The 18214-nt window shown below is 43.7% G+C and overlaps 1 protein-coding gene across 6 annotated transcripts in view; it reads left to right on the forward strand.

Moving 5' to 3' along the window:
• Positions 1-18214, forward strand: part of Sv2b (synaptic vesicle glycoprotein 2B) — a 197320-nt gene that overhangs the window by 162079 nt on the left and 17027 nt on the right. For all 6 annotated transcript variants that reach the window (XM_021167119.3, XM_029479857.2, XM_029479855.2 and 3 more), the window contains 3 exons: positions 10277-10387; positions 11201-11289; positions 14891-15055. In XM_021167119.3, coding sequence (XP_021022778.1) covers positions 10277-10387; positions 11201-11289; positions 14891-15055 — 365 coding nt within the window. The remainder of the gene's footprint in view (positions 1-10276; positions 10388-11200; positions 11290-14890; positions 15056-18214) is intronic.

An 18214-nucleotide genomic window follows, 5' to 3' on the forward strand; every position in this document is an offset into this window, starting at 1 on the left:
GGGCATATAAAGTTTGCAAGTCCAATGGGCCTCTCTTTCCATTGATGGCCGACTAGGCCATCTTTCGATACATATGCAGCTAGAGACAAGAGCTCCAGGGTTCTGGTTAGTACATCATGTTGTTCCAACAATAGGGTTGCAGATCCCTTTAGCTCCTTGGGTACTTTCTCTAGCTTCTCCATTGGGAGCCCTGTGATACATCCAATAGCTGACTGTGAACATCCACTCCTGTGTTTGCTAGGCCCCGGCATCATCTCACAAGAGACAGCTATATTTGGGTCCTTTCAGCAAAATCTTGCTAGTGTATGCAATGGTGTCAGCGTTTAGAAGCTGATTATGGGACGGATCCCTGGATACAGCAGTCTCTAAATGGTCCATCCTTTCATCACAGCTACGAACTTTGTCTCTGTAACTCCTTCCCTGGGTGTTTTGTTCCCAATTCTAAGAAGGTGCACAGTGTCCACACTTTGGTCTTCATTCTTCTTGAGTTTCATGCGTTTATCAAATTGTATCTTATATCTTGGGTATCCTAAGTTTTGGGCTAATATCCACTTATCAATGAATACATATTGTGTGAGTTCTTTTGTGATTGTGTTACTTCACTCAAGATGATGCCCTCCAGGTCCATCCATTTGGCTAGGAATTTCATAAATTCATTCTTTTTAATAGCTGAGTAGTACTCCATTGTGTAAATGTACCATAATTTCTGTATCCATTCCTCTGTTGAGGGACATCTGGGTTCTTTCCAGCTTCTGGCTATTATAAATAGGGCTGCTATGAACATAGTGGAGCATGTGTCCTTTTTACCGGTTGGGACATCTTCTGGATATATGCCCAGGAGAGGTATTGCTGGATCCTCCGGTAGTACTATGTCCAATTTTCTGAGGAACCGCCAGACTGATTTCCAGAGTGGTTGTACAAGCTTGCAATCCCACCAACAATGGAGGAGTGTTCCTCTTTCTCCACATCCTCGCCAGCATCTGCTGTCACCTGAATTTTTGATCTTAGCCATTCTGACTGGTGTGAGGTGGAATCTCAGGGTTGTTTTGATTTGCATTTCCCTGATGATTAAGGATGTTGAACATTTTTTCAGGTGCTTCTCTGCCATTCGGTATTCCTCAGGTGAGAATTCTTTGTTCAGTTCTGAGCCCCATTTTTTAATGGGGTTATTTGACTTTCTGGAGTCCACCTTCTTGAGTTCTTTATATATATTGGATATTAGTCCCTTATCTGATTTAGGATAGGTGAAGATCCTTTCCCAATCTGTTGGTGGTTTTTTTGTCTTATTGATGGTGTCTTTAGCCTTGCAGAAGCTTTGTAGTTTCATGAGGTCCCACTTGTCAATTCTCGATCTTACAGCACAAGCCATTACTGTTCTATTCAGGAATTTTTCCCCTGTGCCCATATCTTCAAGGCTTTTCCCCACTTTCTCCTCTATAAGTTTCAGTGTCTCTGGTTTTATGTGAAGTTCCTTAATCCACTTAGACTTGACCTTAGTACAAGGAGATAGGAATGGATCGATTCGCATTCTTCTACATGTTAACAACCAGTTGTGCCAGCACCATTTGTTGAAAATGCTGTCTTTCTTCCACTGGATGTTTTTAGCTCCCTTGTCGAAGATCAAGTGACCATAGGTGTGTGGGTTCATTTCTGGGTCTTCAATTCTATTCCATTGGTCTATTTGTCTGTCACTATACCAGTACCATGCAGTTTTTATCACAATTGCTCTGTAGTAGAGCTTTAGGTCCGGCATGGTGATTCCACCAGAGGTTCTTTTATCCTTGAGAAGAGTTTTTGCTATCCTAGGTTTTTTGTTATTCCAGATGAATTTGCAAATTGCTCTTTCTAATTCGTTGAAGAATTGAGTTGGAATTTTGATGGGGATTGCATTGAATCTGTAGATTGCTTTTGGCAAGATAGCCATTTTTACAATGTTGATCCTGCCAATCCATGAGCATGGGAGATCTTTCCATCTTCTGAGATCTTCTATAATTTCTTTCTTCAGAGACTTGAAGTTTTTATTATACAGATCTTTCACTTCCTTAGTTAGAGTCACGCCAAGATATTTTATATTATTTGTGACTATTGAGAAGGGTGTTGTTTCCCTAATTTCTTTCTCAGCCTGTTTATTCTTTGTGTAGAGAAAGGCCATTGATTTGTTTGAGTTAATTTTATATCCAGCTACTTCACCGAAGCTGTTTATCAGGCTTAGGAGTTCTCTGGTGGAATTTTTAGGGTCACTTATATATACTATCATATCATCTGCAAAAAGTGATATTTTGACTTCATCTTTTCCAATTTGTATCCCTTTGATCTCCTTTTGTTGTCGAATTGCTCTGGCTAGGACTTCAAGTACAATGTTGAATAGGTATGGAGAAAGTGGACAGCCTTGTCTAGTCCCTGATTTTAGAGGGATTGCTTCAAGCTTCTCACCATTTACTTTGATGTTGGCTACTGGTTTGCTGTAGATTGCTTTTATCATGTTTAGGTATGGGCCTTGAATTCCTGATCTTTCCAAGACTTTTATCATGAATGGGTGTTGGATCTTGTCAAATGCTTTTTCCGCATCTAAGGAGATGACCATGTGGTTTTTGTCTTTGAGTTTGTTTATATACTGGATTACGTTGATGGATTTCCGTATATTGAACCATCCCTGCATCCCTGGGATGAAACCTACTTGGTCAGGATGGATGATTGTTTTGATGTGTTCTTGGATTCGGTTAGCAAGAACTTTATTGAGGATTTTTGCATCAATATTCATAAGGGATATTGGTCTGAAGTTTTCTATCTTTGTTGGGTCTTTTTGTGGTTTAGGTATCAGAGTAATTGTGGCTTCATAGAATGAGTTGGGTAGAGTACCTTCTGTTTCTATTTTGTGGAATAGTTTGTGAAGAACTGGGATTAGATCTTCTTTGAAGGTCTGATAGAACTCTGCACTAAACCCATCTGGTCCTGGGCTTTTTTTAGTTGGGAGACTATTAATGACTGCTTCTATTTCTTTGGGGGATATAGGGCTGTTTAGATCATTAACCTGATCTTGATTCAACTTTGGTACCTGGTATCTGTCTAGGAACTTTTCCATTTCATCCAGGTTCTCCAGTTTTGTTGAGTATAGCCTTTGGTAGAAGGATCTGATGGTGTTTTGGATGTCTTCAGGATCTGTTGTTATGTCTCCTTTTTCATTTCTGATTTTGTTAATTAGGATGCTTTCCCTGTGCCCTCTAGTGAGTCTGGCTAAGGGTTTATCTATCTTGTTGATTTTCTCAAAGAACCAGCTCCTTGATTGGTTGATTCTTTGAATAGTTTTTCTTGTTTCCACTTGGTTGATTTCACCCCTGAGTTTGATTATTTCCTGCCGTCTACTCCTCTTGGGTGAATTTGCTTCCTTTTGTTCTAGTGCTTTTAGGTGTGTTGTCAAGCTGCTAATGTGTGCTCTCTCTAGTTTCCTTTTGGAGGCACTCATAGCTATGAGTTTTCCTCTTAGAAATGCTTTCATTGCGTCCCATAAGTTTGGGTATGTTGTGGCTTCATTTTCATTGAACTCTAAAAAGTCCTTAATTTCTTTCTTTATTCCTTCCTTGACCAAGGTATCATTGAGAAGAGTGTTGTTCAGTTTCCACGTGAAGGTTGGCTTTCTATTATTTATTTTGTTATTGAAGATCAGCCTTAGTCCATGGTGATCTGATAGGATGCATGGGACAATTTCAATATTTTTATATCTGTTGAGGCCTGCTTTGTGACCAATTATGTGGTCAATTTTGGAGAAGGTACCATGAGGTGCTGAGAAGAAGGTATATCCTTTTGTTTTAGGATAGAATGTTCTGTAGATATCTGCCAGATCCATTTGATTCATAATTTCTCTTAGTTTCACTGTGTCCCTGTTTAGTTTCTGTTTCCATCATCTGTCCATTGGTGAAAGTGGTGTGTTGAAGTCTCCCACTATTATTGTATGAGGTGCAATGTGTGCTTTGAGCTTTATTAAAGTTTCTTTAATGAATGTGGCTGCCTTTGTATTTGGAGCATAGATATTCAGGATTGATAGTTCCTCTTGGAGGATTTTACCTTTGATGAGTATGAAGTGTCCCTCCCTGTCTTTTTTAATGACTTTGGGTTGGAAGTCAATCTTATCAGATATTAGAATGGCTACTCCAGCTTGTTTCTTCATGCCATTTGCTTGGAAAATTGTTTTCCAGCCTTTCATTCTGAGGTAGTGTCTATCCTTTTCTCTGAGATGAGTTTCCTGTAAGCAGCAAAATGTTGGGTCTTGTTTGTGTAGCCAGTTTGTTAGTCTATGTCTTTTTATCGGGGAGTTGAGTCCATTGATATTAAGAGATATTAAGGAAAAGTAATTGTTGTTTCCTGTTATTTTTGTTGTTAAAGTTGGCATTTTGTTCTTGTGGCTGTCTTCTTTTAGGTTTGTTGAGGGATTACCTTCTTGTTGTTTCTAGGGCGTGGTTCCTGTCCTTGTATTGGTTTTTTTCTGTTATTATCCTTTGAAGGGCTGGATTCATGGAGAGATAATGTGTGAATATGGTTTTGTCGTGGAATACTTTGGTTTCTCCATCTATGTTAATTGAGAGTTTGGCTGGGTATAGTAGCCTGGGCTGGAATTTGTGTTCTTTTAGTGTCTGTATAACATCCGTCCAGGATCTTCTGGCTTTCATAGTCTCTGGTGAAAAATCTGGTGTAATTCTGATAGGCTTGCCTTTATATGTTACTTGGCCTTTTTCTCTTACTGCTTTAAGTATTCTATCTTTATTTAGAGCATTTGTTGCTCTGATTATTATGTGTCGGGAGGTATTTCTTTTCTGGTCCAGTCTATTTGGAGTTCTGTAGGCTTCTTGTATGTTCATGGGCATCTCTTTCTTTAGATTTGGGAAGTTTTCTTCTATAATTTTGTTGAAGATGTTTGCTGGTCCTTTGAGTTGAAAATCTTCATTCTCATCCACTCCTATTATCCGTAGGTTTGGTCTTCTCATTGCGTCCTGTATTTCTTGGATGTTTTGAGTTAGGATCTTTTTGCATTTTACATTTTCCTTGATTGTTGTGCCGATGTTCTCTATGGAATCTTCTGCACCTGAGATTCTCTCTTCCATCTCTTGTATTCTGTTGCTGATGCTCGTATCTATGGTTCCAGATTTCTTTCCTAGGGTTTCTATCTCCAGTGTTGCCTCATTTTGGGTTTTCTTTATTGTGTCTACTTCCCTTTTTAGGTCTAGTATGGTTTTGTTCATTTCCATCATCTGTTTGGATGTGTTTTCCTGTTTTTCTGTAAGGACTTCTACCTGTTTGATTATGTTATCGTGTTTTTCTTTAAGGATTTGTAACTCTTTAGCAGTGTTCTCCTGCAATTCTTTAAGGGATTTTTGTGCTTTCTCATTATTGTCTTCTGCCTGTTTAGCAGTGTTCTCCTGCATTTCTTTAAGTGTGTTATTAAAGTCCTTCTTGAAGTTCTCTATCATCATCAGGAGATATGCTTTTAAATCCGTGTCTAGCTTTTCCGGTGTGTTGGGGTGCCCTGGACTGGGCGAAGTGAGGGTGCTGGGTTCTGATGATGGTGAGTGGTCTTGGTTTCTGTTAGTAAGATTATTACGTTTACCTTTCGCCATCTGGTAATCTCTGGGGTTAGTTGTTATCGTTGTCACTGTTTAAAGATTGGAGCAGAAGCTGTGTCCCACTCACCAGCAGTCTCTAAATCCTGCGGCGGGGGTCGTGGGTAGCTGACGGTACCCCGGTGCTGGTCCAGCCGGAAGAGGCCTGTGGTCCTACACAGGCCGTTTTTCTGCTTCCCTAACTAATGCAGTCTCTGGTCCCGCGTGCAATTGGATTGGAGCAGAAGCTGTGTTCCACTCTCCAGAAGTCTTAAGATCCTGTGGTGGGTGTTGTGGGTAGCTGGTGAGTGTCAGCCGACCCTGCGCCCCAGCTGCCCCGGTGCGACTGGAACAGAAGCTGTGTTCCACTCACCAGCAGTCCCAAAATCCTGTGGCGGGGGTCGTGGGTAGCTGGCGGGTGTCAGGCAACCCTGCGCTCCCGCTACCCTGGCGCTGATCCGGCCGGATGAGGCCTGTGGCCCTACTCAGGCCGGTTTCTGCTTCCCTAACTAATGCAGTCTCAGGTCCCGCGCAATTGGATTGGAGCAGAAGCTGTGTTCCACTCACCAGCAGTCCCAAAATCCTGCGGCGGGGGTCGTGGGTAGCTGGCGGGTGTCAGGCAACCCTGCGCTCCCGCTACCCCGGCGCTGATCCGGCCGGATGAGGCCTGTGGCCCTACTCAGGCCGGTTTCTGCTTCCCTAACTAATGCAGTCTCAGGTCCCGCGCAATTGGATTCTATTTTTGGTTTTTCGAGCCAGGGTTTCTCTGTGTAGCCCTGGCTGTCCTGGAACTCACTCTGTAGACCAGGCTGGCCTTGAACTCAGAAATCCGCCTGCCTCTGCCTCCCAAGTGCTGGGATTAAAGGCGTGCATCACCACTGCCCCACACCTGCACTTATAACACCCTTTCAGACCAGTATGTCCTGAGAAGCCTTTCTGGACAAGGTCCCACCTAATTCCCATTCACCCACATTTCCCCTCTTTACCCTGTGGCTTAAAGCCCTGGATCCTTAGGTGGGATTACATGGGGGCACTTGAGTTTCCTCATGGGACAGGCAGATAGTGTATCTGTGAAGACATTATTACAGAGATTAAATAAAGACAATGCCTGCCTTGGAGTATGACAAAATATTAACAGCTGTGAAAAATGTTATGACATACATTTTTCATAAATTAGCGCATTGCTATCTTTATAGAAAATTGCTTAATGGCATGTTTGCCCAGTTCGAATGCTCCTAACATACTTAAAATAATAAACATTTTATTTTACTTTTAATTTTAAATTATTTTCCACATATTTATAAATATGTCTACCATATATATTAGCAACACTCTCATCCTCCCCACCCACTCCCCTCTCTCTTCCCCTCCATTACTTCTGTTTGCTCTCCTCAATACTTTTACTTATACTTTTATGGGACTAGTCAATTCATGACTAAAATGTATTACGAAGAGCAAACAATAGAAATACTCCAGATGAAGATATTAAGGGTCAATGGCTCTCCCAGCCTTCTAGCATACACACACACACACACACACACACACACACACACACTCTCACACACACACACTCACATACACACACTCTTTCATACACACACATTCACACACACATTCACACACACACATACTCACATACACACACTCATACACATATACACATATACTCTCTCACACACACACTCCTCTCTCTCTCTCTCTCTCTCTCTCTCTCTCTCTCTCTCGCACACACACACACACACACACACACACACACACACACACACACACACACACTGATGGACCATGATGCACAGGAAGGCTACAGTTGCAGAAGCCAGGCATTAGAGCAGACTCCCTGCCCACTGCCATCATCTCTGCAGCCCTCTCCTTCCTTGTTCCACAGCCTGGGCAAGTAAGAGCTCTGGGTTCCTCCTGGGAGGTGTGTCCTTAGCCATCTCTCTTCCTCCAGCCTCAGGTGCAATGGATTTTGAACCATATCAGCCTGGCATAGAATACACACCCAGACACCCACCCACCACTTGCAGCAAGCATTTGTGAACTTGGTGGAGTTACTGAAAAGCTGATGATAATGGAAATGATATCAGAGTGCATAGCTTGGCCCTTTCTCCCTTCCAGACCTTTCCCTCTTTTGAAACCTCTTTTTGTGCATGGATGTCCTCCTCCACACCATGCCAGAATGTGACAAAACATGTGCATGTGCACATGTGCATGCATGCATGCATGCATCCTTCATTTCTTGGGAATGCACTCACTGGGTTCTCAGCTTACACTTGGTCACCTTTCACACATACGCCTCTCCCAGGGCAACTGGACTGTGACTTCTGTAAGGAATACTTCTGGAAACCTGGCTCAGCTTCTGAGACTGGCTGTCCTTGGTAGAAAAGTGATCCCACATTCTCACTTGGCCAAGTGCAAAGAGATAAGATCCAGCACATTACCATTAGGCTTTTATCTGAACAGAAAGTGGTTTGCTGGTCTGCACCTCCTACCCAGAGGTGGTTGGGATTCCACTGTGGGTGTTCAGGGTAAAGCTTCCTCAGGGTGAGCTCTGGCAGTCAGCTAGTTCATATTCTTTAAGGAAGTTTGAGGTCATAAAACCAACAAGCACCCCAACTTCTAAAGGCAAAAGCTAAGCTGTTTACTCCAGGACCAGAGTTCTTCATGTCAGGGATGGGCGCACACTGGGAAGGAAGCCCATGGAGATCAGAGTGCAAGGAGCCTCTCAGACTCTGGGATTTTCTTACCCTACTGTGTATGCCACTCCCTAGATCTTAGGGCGTCACATCCTCTTTGAGTGACTTTCCCCAACTTTTTTTTTCTTCTTCTTTTTTAACCTAATAGGAAAGAGGAACTAAAAGGTTATAGGTTCAATGTTCCAAACTGACTTGTTGATCATGAGCTATGCTGAAGTGGAAAACTGGGTAGTCCAGGAATTAGGGGAAAGGGGAGCAGGGAAGGGGGGGAAGGGGAAGAAGAGGGAGGAAACAGAGAGGGAAGGAAGAAGAGAATGGGGAGAAAGGAAGTGAAGGAGGAAGGGACAGAGGGAGAAAGTGCAGGAGAGGGGAAAGTGGAAGGAAGAAAGAGAAAGGGGAAGCAAAGGATAAGATGGAAAGAAAGGGAAGGGAAGGAAGTAAAAACACCAGGATGAAGGAACTGAAAGTTGACCGACCTCAGAGAGCTGTCCTGACAGGTCAGCAGGGGCTTGCATACTCTACTCAGTCCACCTGGGCAGAGCCACCAGCTGGTTCTTGTGTGTCCCCTTAAGTAAAGCACTCCAAAATGTGCTTGCTCAGCCGTGGAGGTTAGCCCTGAAGCTGTTCATCCGAGTGCTCACCTCTTGCTTGACTCAGGAGCTGCAGGCTTTTGAAGCTCTGATATGCTCCTCCCACGCGCCTGGACAGCCACAGCTACAAGCTTTCTCTGCAGAGAAACCCTGGAGGGTCTATGGGACTTGGAGCATTCTACTAAGAACTTCAGCAGGGTAAACAGGAACACGGGCCATATGCTCTTCTCCGTGGCACCCAAGAAAGTGTTCTAATTAATTGTAAATTGGAGCAGTTGTGCTGGAAATCAACACGCCCACTCCCCAAAGCCCAGGAACAGAGCGTTATTTCCCCCAAGGAGCAAAGCAAAGAAAGTTTACACCACAGCGGCTGCTTTGGTGATTTGGAGCGTGCTTTATAAGGGGCTTTCAAATCTGCCATCATCCTTTCCCTTTGGCCTCTGGTGGCAGTAGCTGACGCCCAGAGGAAAAACTATTTCACAGACTGCTCAGCTGCAGCTGGCAGCAGGATTGGATTACAGATGTGACTGTCAGGCTGTTGTTGAGCAGGTGCCTGGCCATCCTGAAGATTATCTAGCCTCATCCGGGTTTCTCCTTGGCATCTTCACATTCACAGTTTATTGGCTGAAAGAAATACATGGAGAACTTGGCTCTATTTTATCCCAATTCAAACACTTCGTTAGAAGACCAATAGAAACTGCATGCTCTTCTTCTGGTCCTGTGAATTTGGGGAGCGTGTCTGCTTTGTGGACCTGGCTAACTCAACTAGAGGAATGTGCACTCCTACAATTCAATGATTAGTTTAAAAACCACAGTGACGTGAAAGTTGCTGTTATAGTGAGTGAGGGTGATTTACATTAGACTTTCCAGGTTTTTATAGTTTGAGGACACAGGACCTATTTCACTTTATCTGTCCTCAGAACTCTCATTTCTAGCAAGAAAATTGGGATGTCTAGGAAGCCACGTTTTCTCTCATTCTGTTCTGTCTCAAATAGCAATGTCCCTCCTCCGAGTTGTGGCTTTCCTGTATTCCAAACTGCCCTGATGTTTATACTCACTAGCTAATAGAAGTGTGGATTTTAATGCAATAGCAGCTTTTGTCAGTCAACATATTATAAACCTGGTAACACATATTTCTCAATGGCTTGATTTCCTGAAATGACTATAGTTCAAAATGAACTATAGTTCATTTTGCTTGCAGGCAGACATACCCACATGGGAAAGTTCACCGAGAGCTGCCATGCAAATCTTCATTTAAAAAGATCATAAAAATCAGAGGACTGTCTAACACTTTTAAAATTCTAGATAATTCAATAAAGCCAAATACATAAAACATTTAGAAGAAAAAAAGTTGAAGATAAACTGTGTTGAGATAGTCACATCCATCCTCGTTTTCCAGGTTTCCCACATCAAAACTCCCAAGCAAATGGATGAATTCATTGAGATCCAGAGTTCAACCGGAACTTGGTACCAGCGCTGGCTGGTCAGGTTCATGACCATTTTCAAACAGGTATGTTCTGTGAGCACACTTTTGGAGGGGAGGCTGTTTCCACAGGAGTCTATTATTTCAGTGGGTGAAGAATAAAGACCACACAGCATCCTTAAGCTAATGTGACATGATGGAGAAGGAGCAACCCCAAGGAAGGTGTCTGCTCTAGGCAAGGCCCCCTCTAAGCTTGCCTTGTATCTAGAGATGAGTGTGTTTAAACCATAGTGTCTTCTCCTGCTGGTCTTTCTTAGCATCAGGGGTTTGATAGTCTAAGTAAGCACCCTCTCTCCACACCTTTCTCTCCAGCAACTTCTCTTTAAGTAATCCATAGCAAGGAAGATAGGATAAAAATAAATGACTCTGGGATTTTAAGTGACTTTGGGAAGGAACACACTGATTCCGTTTCTGCAGGAGTGTTTCAAGATGGCTGTTGAGCACTGAGGTAGCCAGCTAGCTTCTCCTGAGACTTGAAGGGTTCATGCTTTGTGGTCAATAAATTTTTGAAGTGTTGCCCTGAATGCAGGGTAGGGAGTGCAGAACCGACTACTGTAGGTTACTGAATGCCTCAGAATTCCAACTCGGTGTGCCTTTGGTCACATTTACCAAAGTACCCTGTTCCTAGGGGAAATGCTATGTGGGTGTTGATGTGCAAAGGTGGCCAGAAGGAAGGGATGAACATTCCTTGTTATAAAGACAGGGCTCCTTCCTCTGGAGGAGGATGGGCCACCCCCTTCTTCTGTGATGTCCTAGACAACTTATTAAAACATCTGAGAAATGTGTTCTCTCTGTCACCTGTCCCTCCTGTTAACTCTTTTTCACTGGTGTATATCTTAGGTCTGGGATAACGCCTTGTACTGTGTGATGGGGCCCTACAGAATGAACACCCTGATTCTGGCTGTGGTCTGGTTCACCATGGCCTTAAGGTAAGTTCTATCTCACACTGGTCCCTGGTTTATAATTTGGTCTGGTGCACAGTTTGTCTCAGAGTGGATGCTTTGGGCCACAAATAACAAGCAACTCGATCTAGTCATGTCTCAGAGCAGAAACCTCGACTCCCAACCAGAATCCCTTAGAGCAGTCGGGAGGAGTTCTAGCCTCAGGCTAGTCTTACTGCTGCGTTTGCAGAATGCCTGCAGGCTTCCTGTGGACAAAACCTTTGCCTTTTCCTTCATCTACTCTGAGGCATAGCAGACAAATAGAAAATAGGCATGCTGATGGTGTACAACGTAGTCTTCAAGTATACATGAGCTTTGTGGAATAATCATAATGGTGACATTCATCACCCCCTCCTCCTCTTCTTCTAACACCAAAGATCTCCTGTGTAGGAGAGTTCAGGTAAGCGCTGACTGTTGACTGTGGACCGCTTTCTACCATTAGCTATAATTGTTAATTACTGAGCTTCTGGCTTTTTCTTTTTAAACCAATGGGACCTTTCTCAGAAGCTCTGGAGCCAATATTGCCTTTTGTTCCAGCAGCCAGATGGCAGTCTTCTTTCCTGTTACTGGCTAAGGAAGTGAGATTGGCCTGTGGGTTTTGACTCATTTGGATTTAGCCTGAAGCTGAACATGCCTGTACTTTCCTGAAGGTTGAGGTGTGGATAAAGTTTCAGCTTTTATCATACTTTGTCCAGCAATAAGGAAACAAAACAAAACAAAAAAGACAAAGCAAGGAGCTAGATCTGGTTCTTCTGCCTTTAAACCTCAGGCTGGCACCCCAGGCCGGCACCCCGGGCTCGTCTTAGCCTCAGACTTCAGCACCTTGCTTCCTGGCTGTGTTATGCACGATGTGTAAAGCTCTCAGAGATGGTTCAAAGAGCATCTGGAGTGATCAATTAGGAAGACTGTAAACTTAGATCTGTGAAAGTGCCTTGTTCTACAGTCTATGTGGAGGGAACCTCAGAACACCTCAGGACACCCTAAGACCAAGTCCCAGCACAAAGGGGATTTATTGGTTCCAGAGAGACAGAGGGCAGGGACAAGGGAGGAGGTAAAAGAAGAGGGAGAGGGGGAAGGGATCAAGGCGCAGGGCGGGGGAGGTGTGAGGGAGAGGAGGGAAGGGGTATTTGTTCAGTTGAGGTGGACAGGACAAAGGACTGTCTCTGGATAGAGAGAGGACAGAAGTAGCCCATAGGTAAGTGGCAATTTATAACGGTAAAGAGGGAAAACCCATGTTAGGATGAGGTGTTTGATTTAATTGGGCATGTTCATTACATGAGCCAAAGGGGGCTTTTAATTGCTGGATTTGGTAGCTGGACCTTGGTAGTCAACCTCAGAAGGAGGAAGAGGCTAAATAAAGGACTAGACCTTGAGGGCTAGCTGTAGGAATGTAATCTAACAGTTTTTAGCAAGGCCAAGGGAATGGGGAGAGGGCTTGGCCTGCCAGAGACTTGTTTGCCAGGCTTGAGCTGGCCATGGTCCCTTCACTATGGCCCCAAACAACTCCTTCACCCCAGAAAACCAACGAAGCTCTAGTGATCTCTTTGATAGGCGCATGAATATAGGTAAATTACTGTGATCCAGTACCTGGGTGGAAGGGATGAAAATGAGCTCTTCCAGACCCAAACAGGCTGATTGTAGAGGAAGCTTATAGAGGAATTATTCAATTCCAACACTTTGGAAGTCAAAGACACTGAGCACTAATATTCAAATCATCAAATGCTTAAAAAGTGAGCTTTATTTCTATTTCTTTATGTTGAATTTAATTTCATTTAATAGGTAATATATTCCAAATGTTAGAACACCAGGGAAATCTTACCTCTGCTCCCTCCCGTCTTCCACCCCCTCCCTTCTGCCTCCAGCATGCATCTTTTAGTTCCTGTTTTTTCCTGTTCTCTGTCTCTGTCTCTCTGTCTCTCTGTCTCTCTCTCTCACACACACACAAATGTAAGCAAATATATATATTTGTATATTTGTATATTTGTATCTATATATTTTTTCCCCAAAGTCTGTGAATATATGCAGGTATTTCCCAAGATTTGTAAATATGTGTAGCTGTTTCTCAAGGTCTCCATAGCCTATGCAGATGCTTTGTTCTCCTTTTCTTATTGAAGGAAAAACACTTTGCATTTGCTTGTCGTAGTCAATATATGTACCAAGTATCTATCCACGCTAATCAACTAAGGTTTGGGTTTCCCTCCCTCCCTCACTCCCCCACCCCCCCGTTTTGAGATGGAGCTCATGTAGCCCAGGATGGCTAGAAATTCACCGTGTAGCTGAGGCTTTCCTTGAATCCTTGATCCTCCTGTCTCCTCCTGCTAAATGCTGGGATTATCAGCATGTCCTACCGTTTGTGGACCTTCCTTCTTTGAAGAGGAATAAAATATCTGAGTAGTACCCCATACTACTTCCTCCATCACTCGTCATCAACCAAGGCTCCCTTGTAAGACTTCTGGGAGTTTCCAGATCTTTGCTATTGTGAACAGTGCCACAACGTCGAGACCGTGGGCTATGCAATTGCACAGGGAAATTAAGGACCCACAGCTTTTAGTGCTGAGATCCCCGAAATAATCTGTGGCCTGGGTGCACTGGGGCTGCTTTGTCAGTGAACTAGATTCCTGGAAGTGGCATTCAAGGGTCAAAAGAGATAAGCCACCAGAAATATTTTTAGGCAGCAGTAAGCTCTTCTCCACACGTGCTTTCCCTGCTATCAATAGAACAGAGCATCTTTGCTCTCAGTCAGATAAATGTCGCTTTGATGTAACATCTGAGGGTTTGGGGTATAATTTATATCACTCAAAAGGAGAGCTTAAAAAAAAATAATTTATATATCTCTATGTTTGTTTCATGTGTATATGTGGTGTGTATATGTATGTACCCCCCTCACACACTCTCTCTCTCTTTCTTTGTGTGTTTGTGTGCACATGTGCATGGAAGCCAGACATGGAAAGTTAGGTATCTTCCCAGATTGTTTCCACATTATTTACCGAGGCAGAATGTTACTGAACCTGGATCTTGTTGATTTTGTCTAGTCTAGCTAGCCAGCTTGCCCTGGGGATTCCCTGTGCTTACCTCTCCGGGCCATCTTGTCTACCTATGATTTATGCTGGAGCTGGGGATCTGAAAACCACCCTCAACCTTGCACAGTGGGCACTTTATCCACTGACCTCTTTGCTCAGCCCTCTTCCTCTTTTCTGTCTTTCATCTACTCAGGTTGTCTAAGTGCTGCTGAGTCAGCAGTGAGGAGCATGTGGTCCTCACCTAGTGAGAATATCTTTAGCACCTCCCTTTTTACGACAGTTCTGGTTTTTGAGTTAAGATGTGTTTTCTATAGGTTAGAAAAGTGTTCATCAGTCCCTAATCTACTGGTAGGTTTTGTTGTTGTGAACTTTTAATCAAGTATTTCAGATTATCATTTTCTTCTGTCTTTTAGGTGTGCTAATGTGACGAATTTTGTTTTCCATTTGGAATAATGAACCAGATTACTACATTAATTGTGGTCTACGTTAAGTCATGGATGCAGATTCTACTGCTGAAAGAATGAGCCAGTCAGGGGGGGTTCTTAGATTCTCCTCCTTCTCTCTTGCAGTTACTACGGCCTGACGGTGTGGTTCCCTGACATGATCCGCTATTTCCAGGATGAAGAATATAAGTCTAAAATGAAGGTGTTTTTTGGTGAGCACGTGCATGGCGCCACGATCAACTTCACCATGGAAAACCAGATCCACCAACATGGGAAGCTTGTGAACGATAAGTAAGTGTGCAACCACGGGCTTCCCTTGGGCCTGAGTGGCAGTCACTGGGGTTCCCTTGGAAGAGAGCATTGGGATGCTGAGAGTTCAGTGTGCTAAGGATGAACTCCAAGGATATAGTGGCCCTCACAACCCATCCTTACTGCTAGAGATACTATAGTTCCCTGATGGCTGACTCTGTACTGCACCAACCCCTCAGGGTTCCCCCTTGTGCCCTGACTATAAGATAACATGACATTTGGTAGAAGGTGACCAATGTGTCTGTCTTTTCTGGGAACTTGATCCTTTGATGAAAGGGTACTACAGAAAGCCACATTCCATCTGGTGCCACTGGGCTGAGTGTGTCCTCTTTTGAGCTTGAGCTGTGCTTAGCAAGCTCCTAGGGTGTGACTGTCATTGTGCGAGTGACCATGGGCTTTGCCATTGCACTGGGAAATAATGGATAGACAACTTTTAGTGCAGAGGTCCCTGAAAAAAAAAAAAAAAACAACCTGTGGCCTGGTCGTTGAGCTTTTCCTTTGATCCTGGAAGCTTCTCGGTGCTATTATGAAACTCATTTTTGTTATTCTTCATATAATACTACCTCAGAAGGTAGACCAGTATGTTCTGTGGTCAGTGGGAGTCTTGTCCTTAGGGGAGAAATCACTGGAGTTTTAGAAAGGTTCTGCTTATGTCTTTGTGAGATTGCTCAGTTCATTTGACTCATCTCCCTCCGTGCGGGACAAATGATGTGGATAGTTTAGACTGCTGTATCTCCTCTATGAGGCTGCCCCTGGAGGTGAAGTAGCAGACAGAGGCAGGACATAAAATAGGCTCCAGGTCATATTTTTCTCCAGGATAGCATGGGCCCCTTGAAGTTGCCCTCTGAAATTGTACCTAGTAAGGTCACTGAGGTAAGTGGTGGGTGAGTGACCATAGAATTATGCGGAATTTCTGGAGATGCTATGGCTTAGACACATCGCTCCCGGTGCCATTAACTCCCTATCCACTACATTATCACAAAATTGGCACTGTCACGGGGTCCCCTCTGAAGCTGATTGAATTCAAAACGTATCTGTCTTCATGGACAAATTTGAAAATTTGCCATGCTTGTCTTTTGTGTTATGCTGCCACCTGGTGGTCAGGACATAACAATACCTCTTCTTTCAAAGCCCCAAGCTGTTGATCCTCCAAGGCATCCTTTGTGCGCGGTATTCCCTGCCACTCCCCCCCCCCCACCCCCCCACCGCGCCTCCCCGCTCCCCCCCCACCCCCCGCCCCGTGACATCATGCACATGTTGCTGCTTTAAAATGTAGACGAAAATGCTTTATTTTACTGACTAAACACATGGCGAAAATGACTCTGTAGAAGGGCCTCAGACTCCCTCCGTGTATTGTAGGTCCCACTGAAAGCGAATCCTTATCCTTCTGAGAAACCTATTCCCTCGACCTCAAGAAGAAATCAAAGTGCACAGACCAGTTTTGGCCCCAGGCCAAGAGATCAGCCACTGGTACATTTTATGGGACATAAATGCTCTCTGCATTCCAACATAGTGTTTGCCTCAGAGTTCGTGAGATTTTCAAATTGCAAGAAAGGCAAAAGATTACATTCATATTTTATATTCTTAGCCAAAATGCCAGGTCAGGTTACCCTTACTAGTAATTAAGAGAAAGATCGGGCTCCCGTCTGAGTATGTATTAACTAAGTAGCTAAATAATTGAAGGGACTACTGTACAGGACTACTTCAAGGAGACAGCACCCGCTTGTGAGTGGGTTAGTGTGTGGAAGGGTACCAGGGAGAGGCGCCTGATTCCTGTCTGTGAGAGTTCAGGAAGCAATGAGCTGATTTCCACTTTTCTTTTGGGCAGAAGGGAAGTTGAAGCTGTACTCTGAACCTTTGGGGTTGTGCTTGCACTGGGACTGCACCTCCGTTCACAGAGGTGACTTGCCATTGAGGAATAGAAAGGCTTGTTATTAAAAAGTCATATGAAGTCAACAGGGCTTCCATTAAAGGTCAGCTGCGAGTAGCTCAGAGTGCAAATGAGGCTCGTGATTCACCATTAAATGAGGTAGGGAGCACGGCGGCAGGAAGCACGGAGAGCAGAGGGGGAGGCAGAATCAGGCAGTGAGCACAGGTGGATCCCATGCACTGCGTGAAAGGTCACTATGCCACCAGGGTCCCTTTTTAGTAGCACATAAATAAGATGTGGGTTTTAACACTAATGATGGCTAATTTCAATATAGTAAAGTCCCTTGCAAATGCCAACAGTAGGTGGTGAACATAGGCAATTGCTGCAATATACTGGGCTGTCCGTCTCACAGCCTGCATTTGAAGGTTAGCGTTCAGATATGGAACACATATTAGACTATGTGGTAGAATTTCTCAGTACCACTTCTTGCTTTGTGTGGATCACGTGTACATTCTTCTTGACAGCCTTTCTGGGCATTTTGTAATTTTTGCTGGGCACTGAAAACAGGATTTCTTTCTCCCAATAAAAGGTTTATGATTGAAAATACAGAAGAACCCTGTTGACTATCGGAGGCTTATTTTGTGCCTAATTGAGCTCCTAAGACTTTTCTTCATTATTGGTTCTGTAATCCTGTCACCTTTGAAGAACTACGGCCTTCTTTTTATGGTGGAATATTCTGTGCTTTGAGAGACTAGGGAACAATACAGACAACGCTATTTGGGGTACTCAGCCTTATAAACCATAACGACTAGGTCATTAGCTTAGGTTTTAAGTACTCACTTTGTGAACCGTGTTTCCTTCTTGTGAAGAGAAGTTACTTGGAGTTGATTCCAGCACCTCTTACATGTGAAGCATGTACTGTATGATAGAACAGCAGTTCTCAACCTGTGCTCACAGCCCCACTGGGGGTTGCATATTAGCTATCCTACACATCAGATATTTACATTGTGATTCAGAACAATAGCAAGGTTACAGTTATGAAGTATCAAGGATATAATTGTATGATGGGAGTCTGCACATGAGGAGCTGTATTAAGGGGTCACAGCATTAGGAAGGTTGAGAAAGACCGCCCTAAGCTACCTTCTTCAGATCTTGAGTTGAATTCTTGCTACTATTCCAGCCTCTCCGGAGGAAATGGTCACCATTGTCAGAAGTTGGTGCTATATATTTGTGTATGCCTCTGTGTATTTTCCAGTGTAATTCTATATCTG

The sequence above is a fragment of the Mus caroli genome, unplaced genomic scaffold (genome assembly GCF_978045245.1).
Source record: "Mus caroli unplaced genomic scaffold, Mus_caroli_1 scaffold_8, whole genome shotgun sequence".
Lineage (NCBI taxonomy): Eukaryota > Metazoa > Chordata > Mammalia > Rodentia > Muridae > Mus > Mus caroli.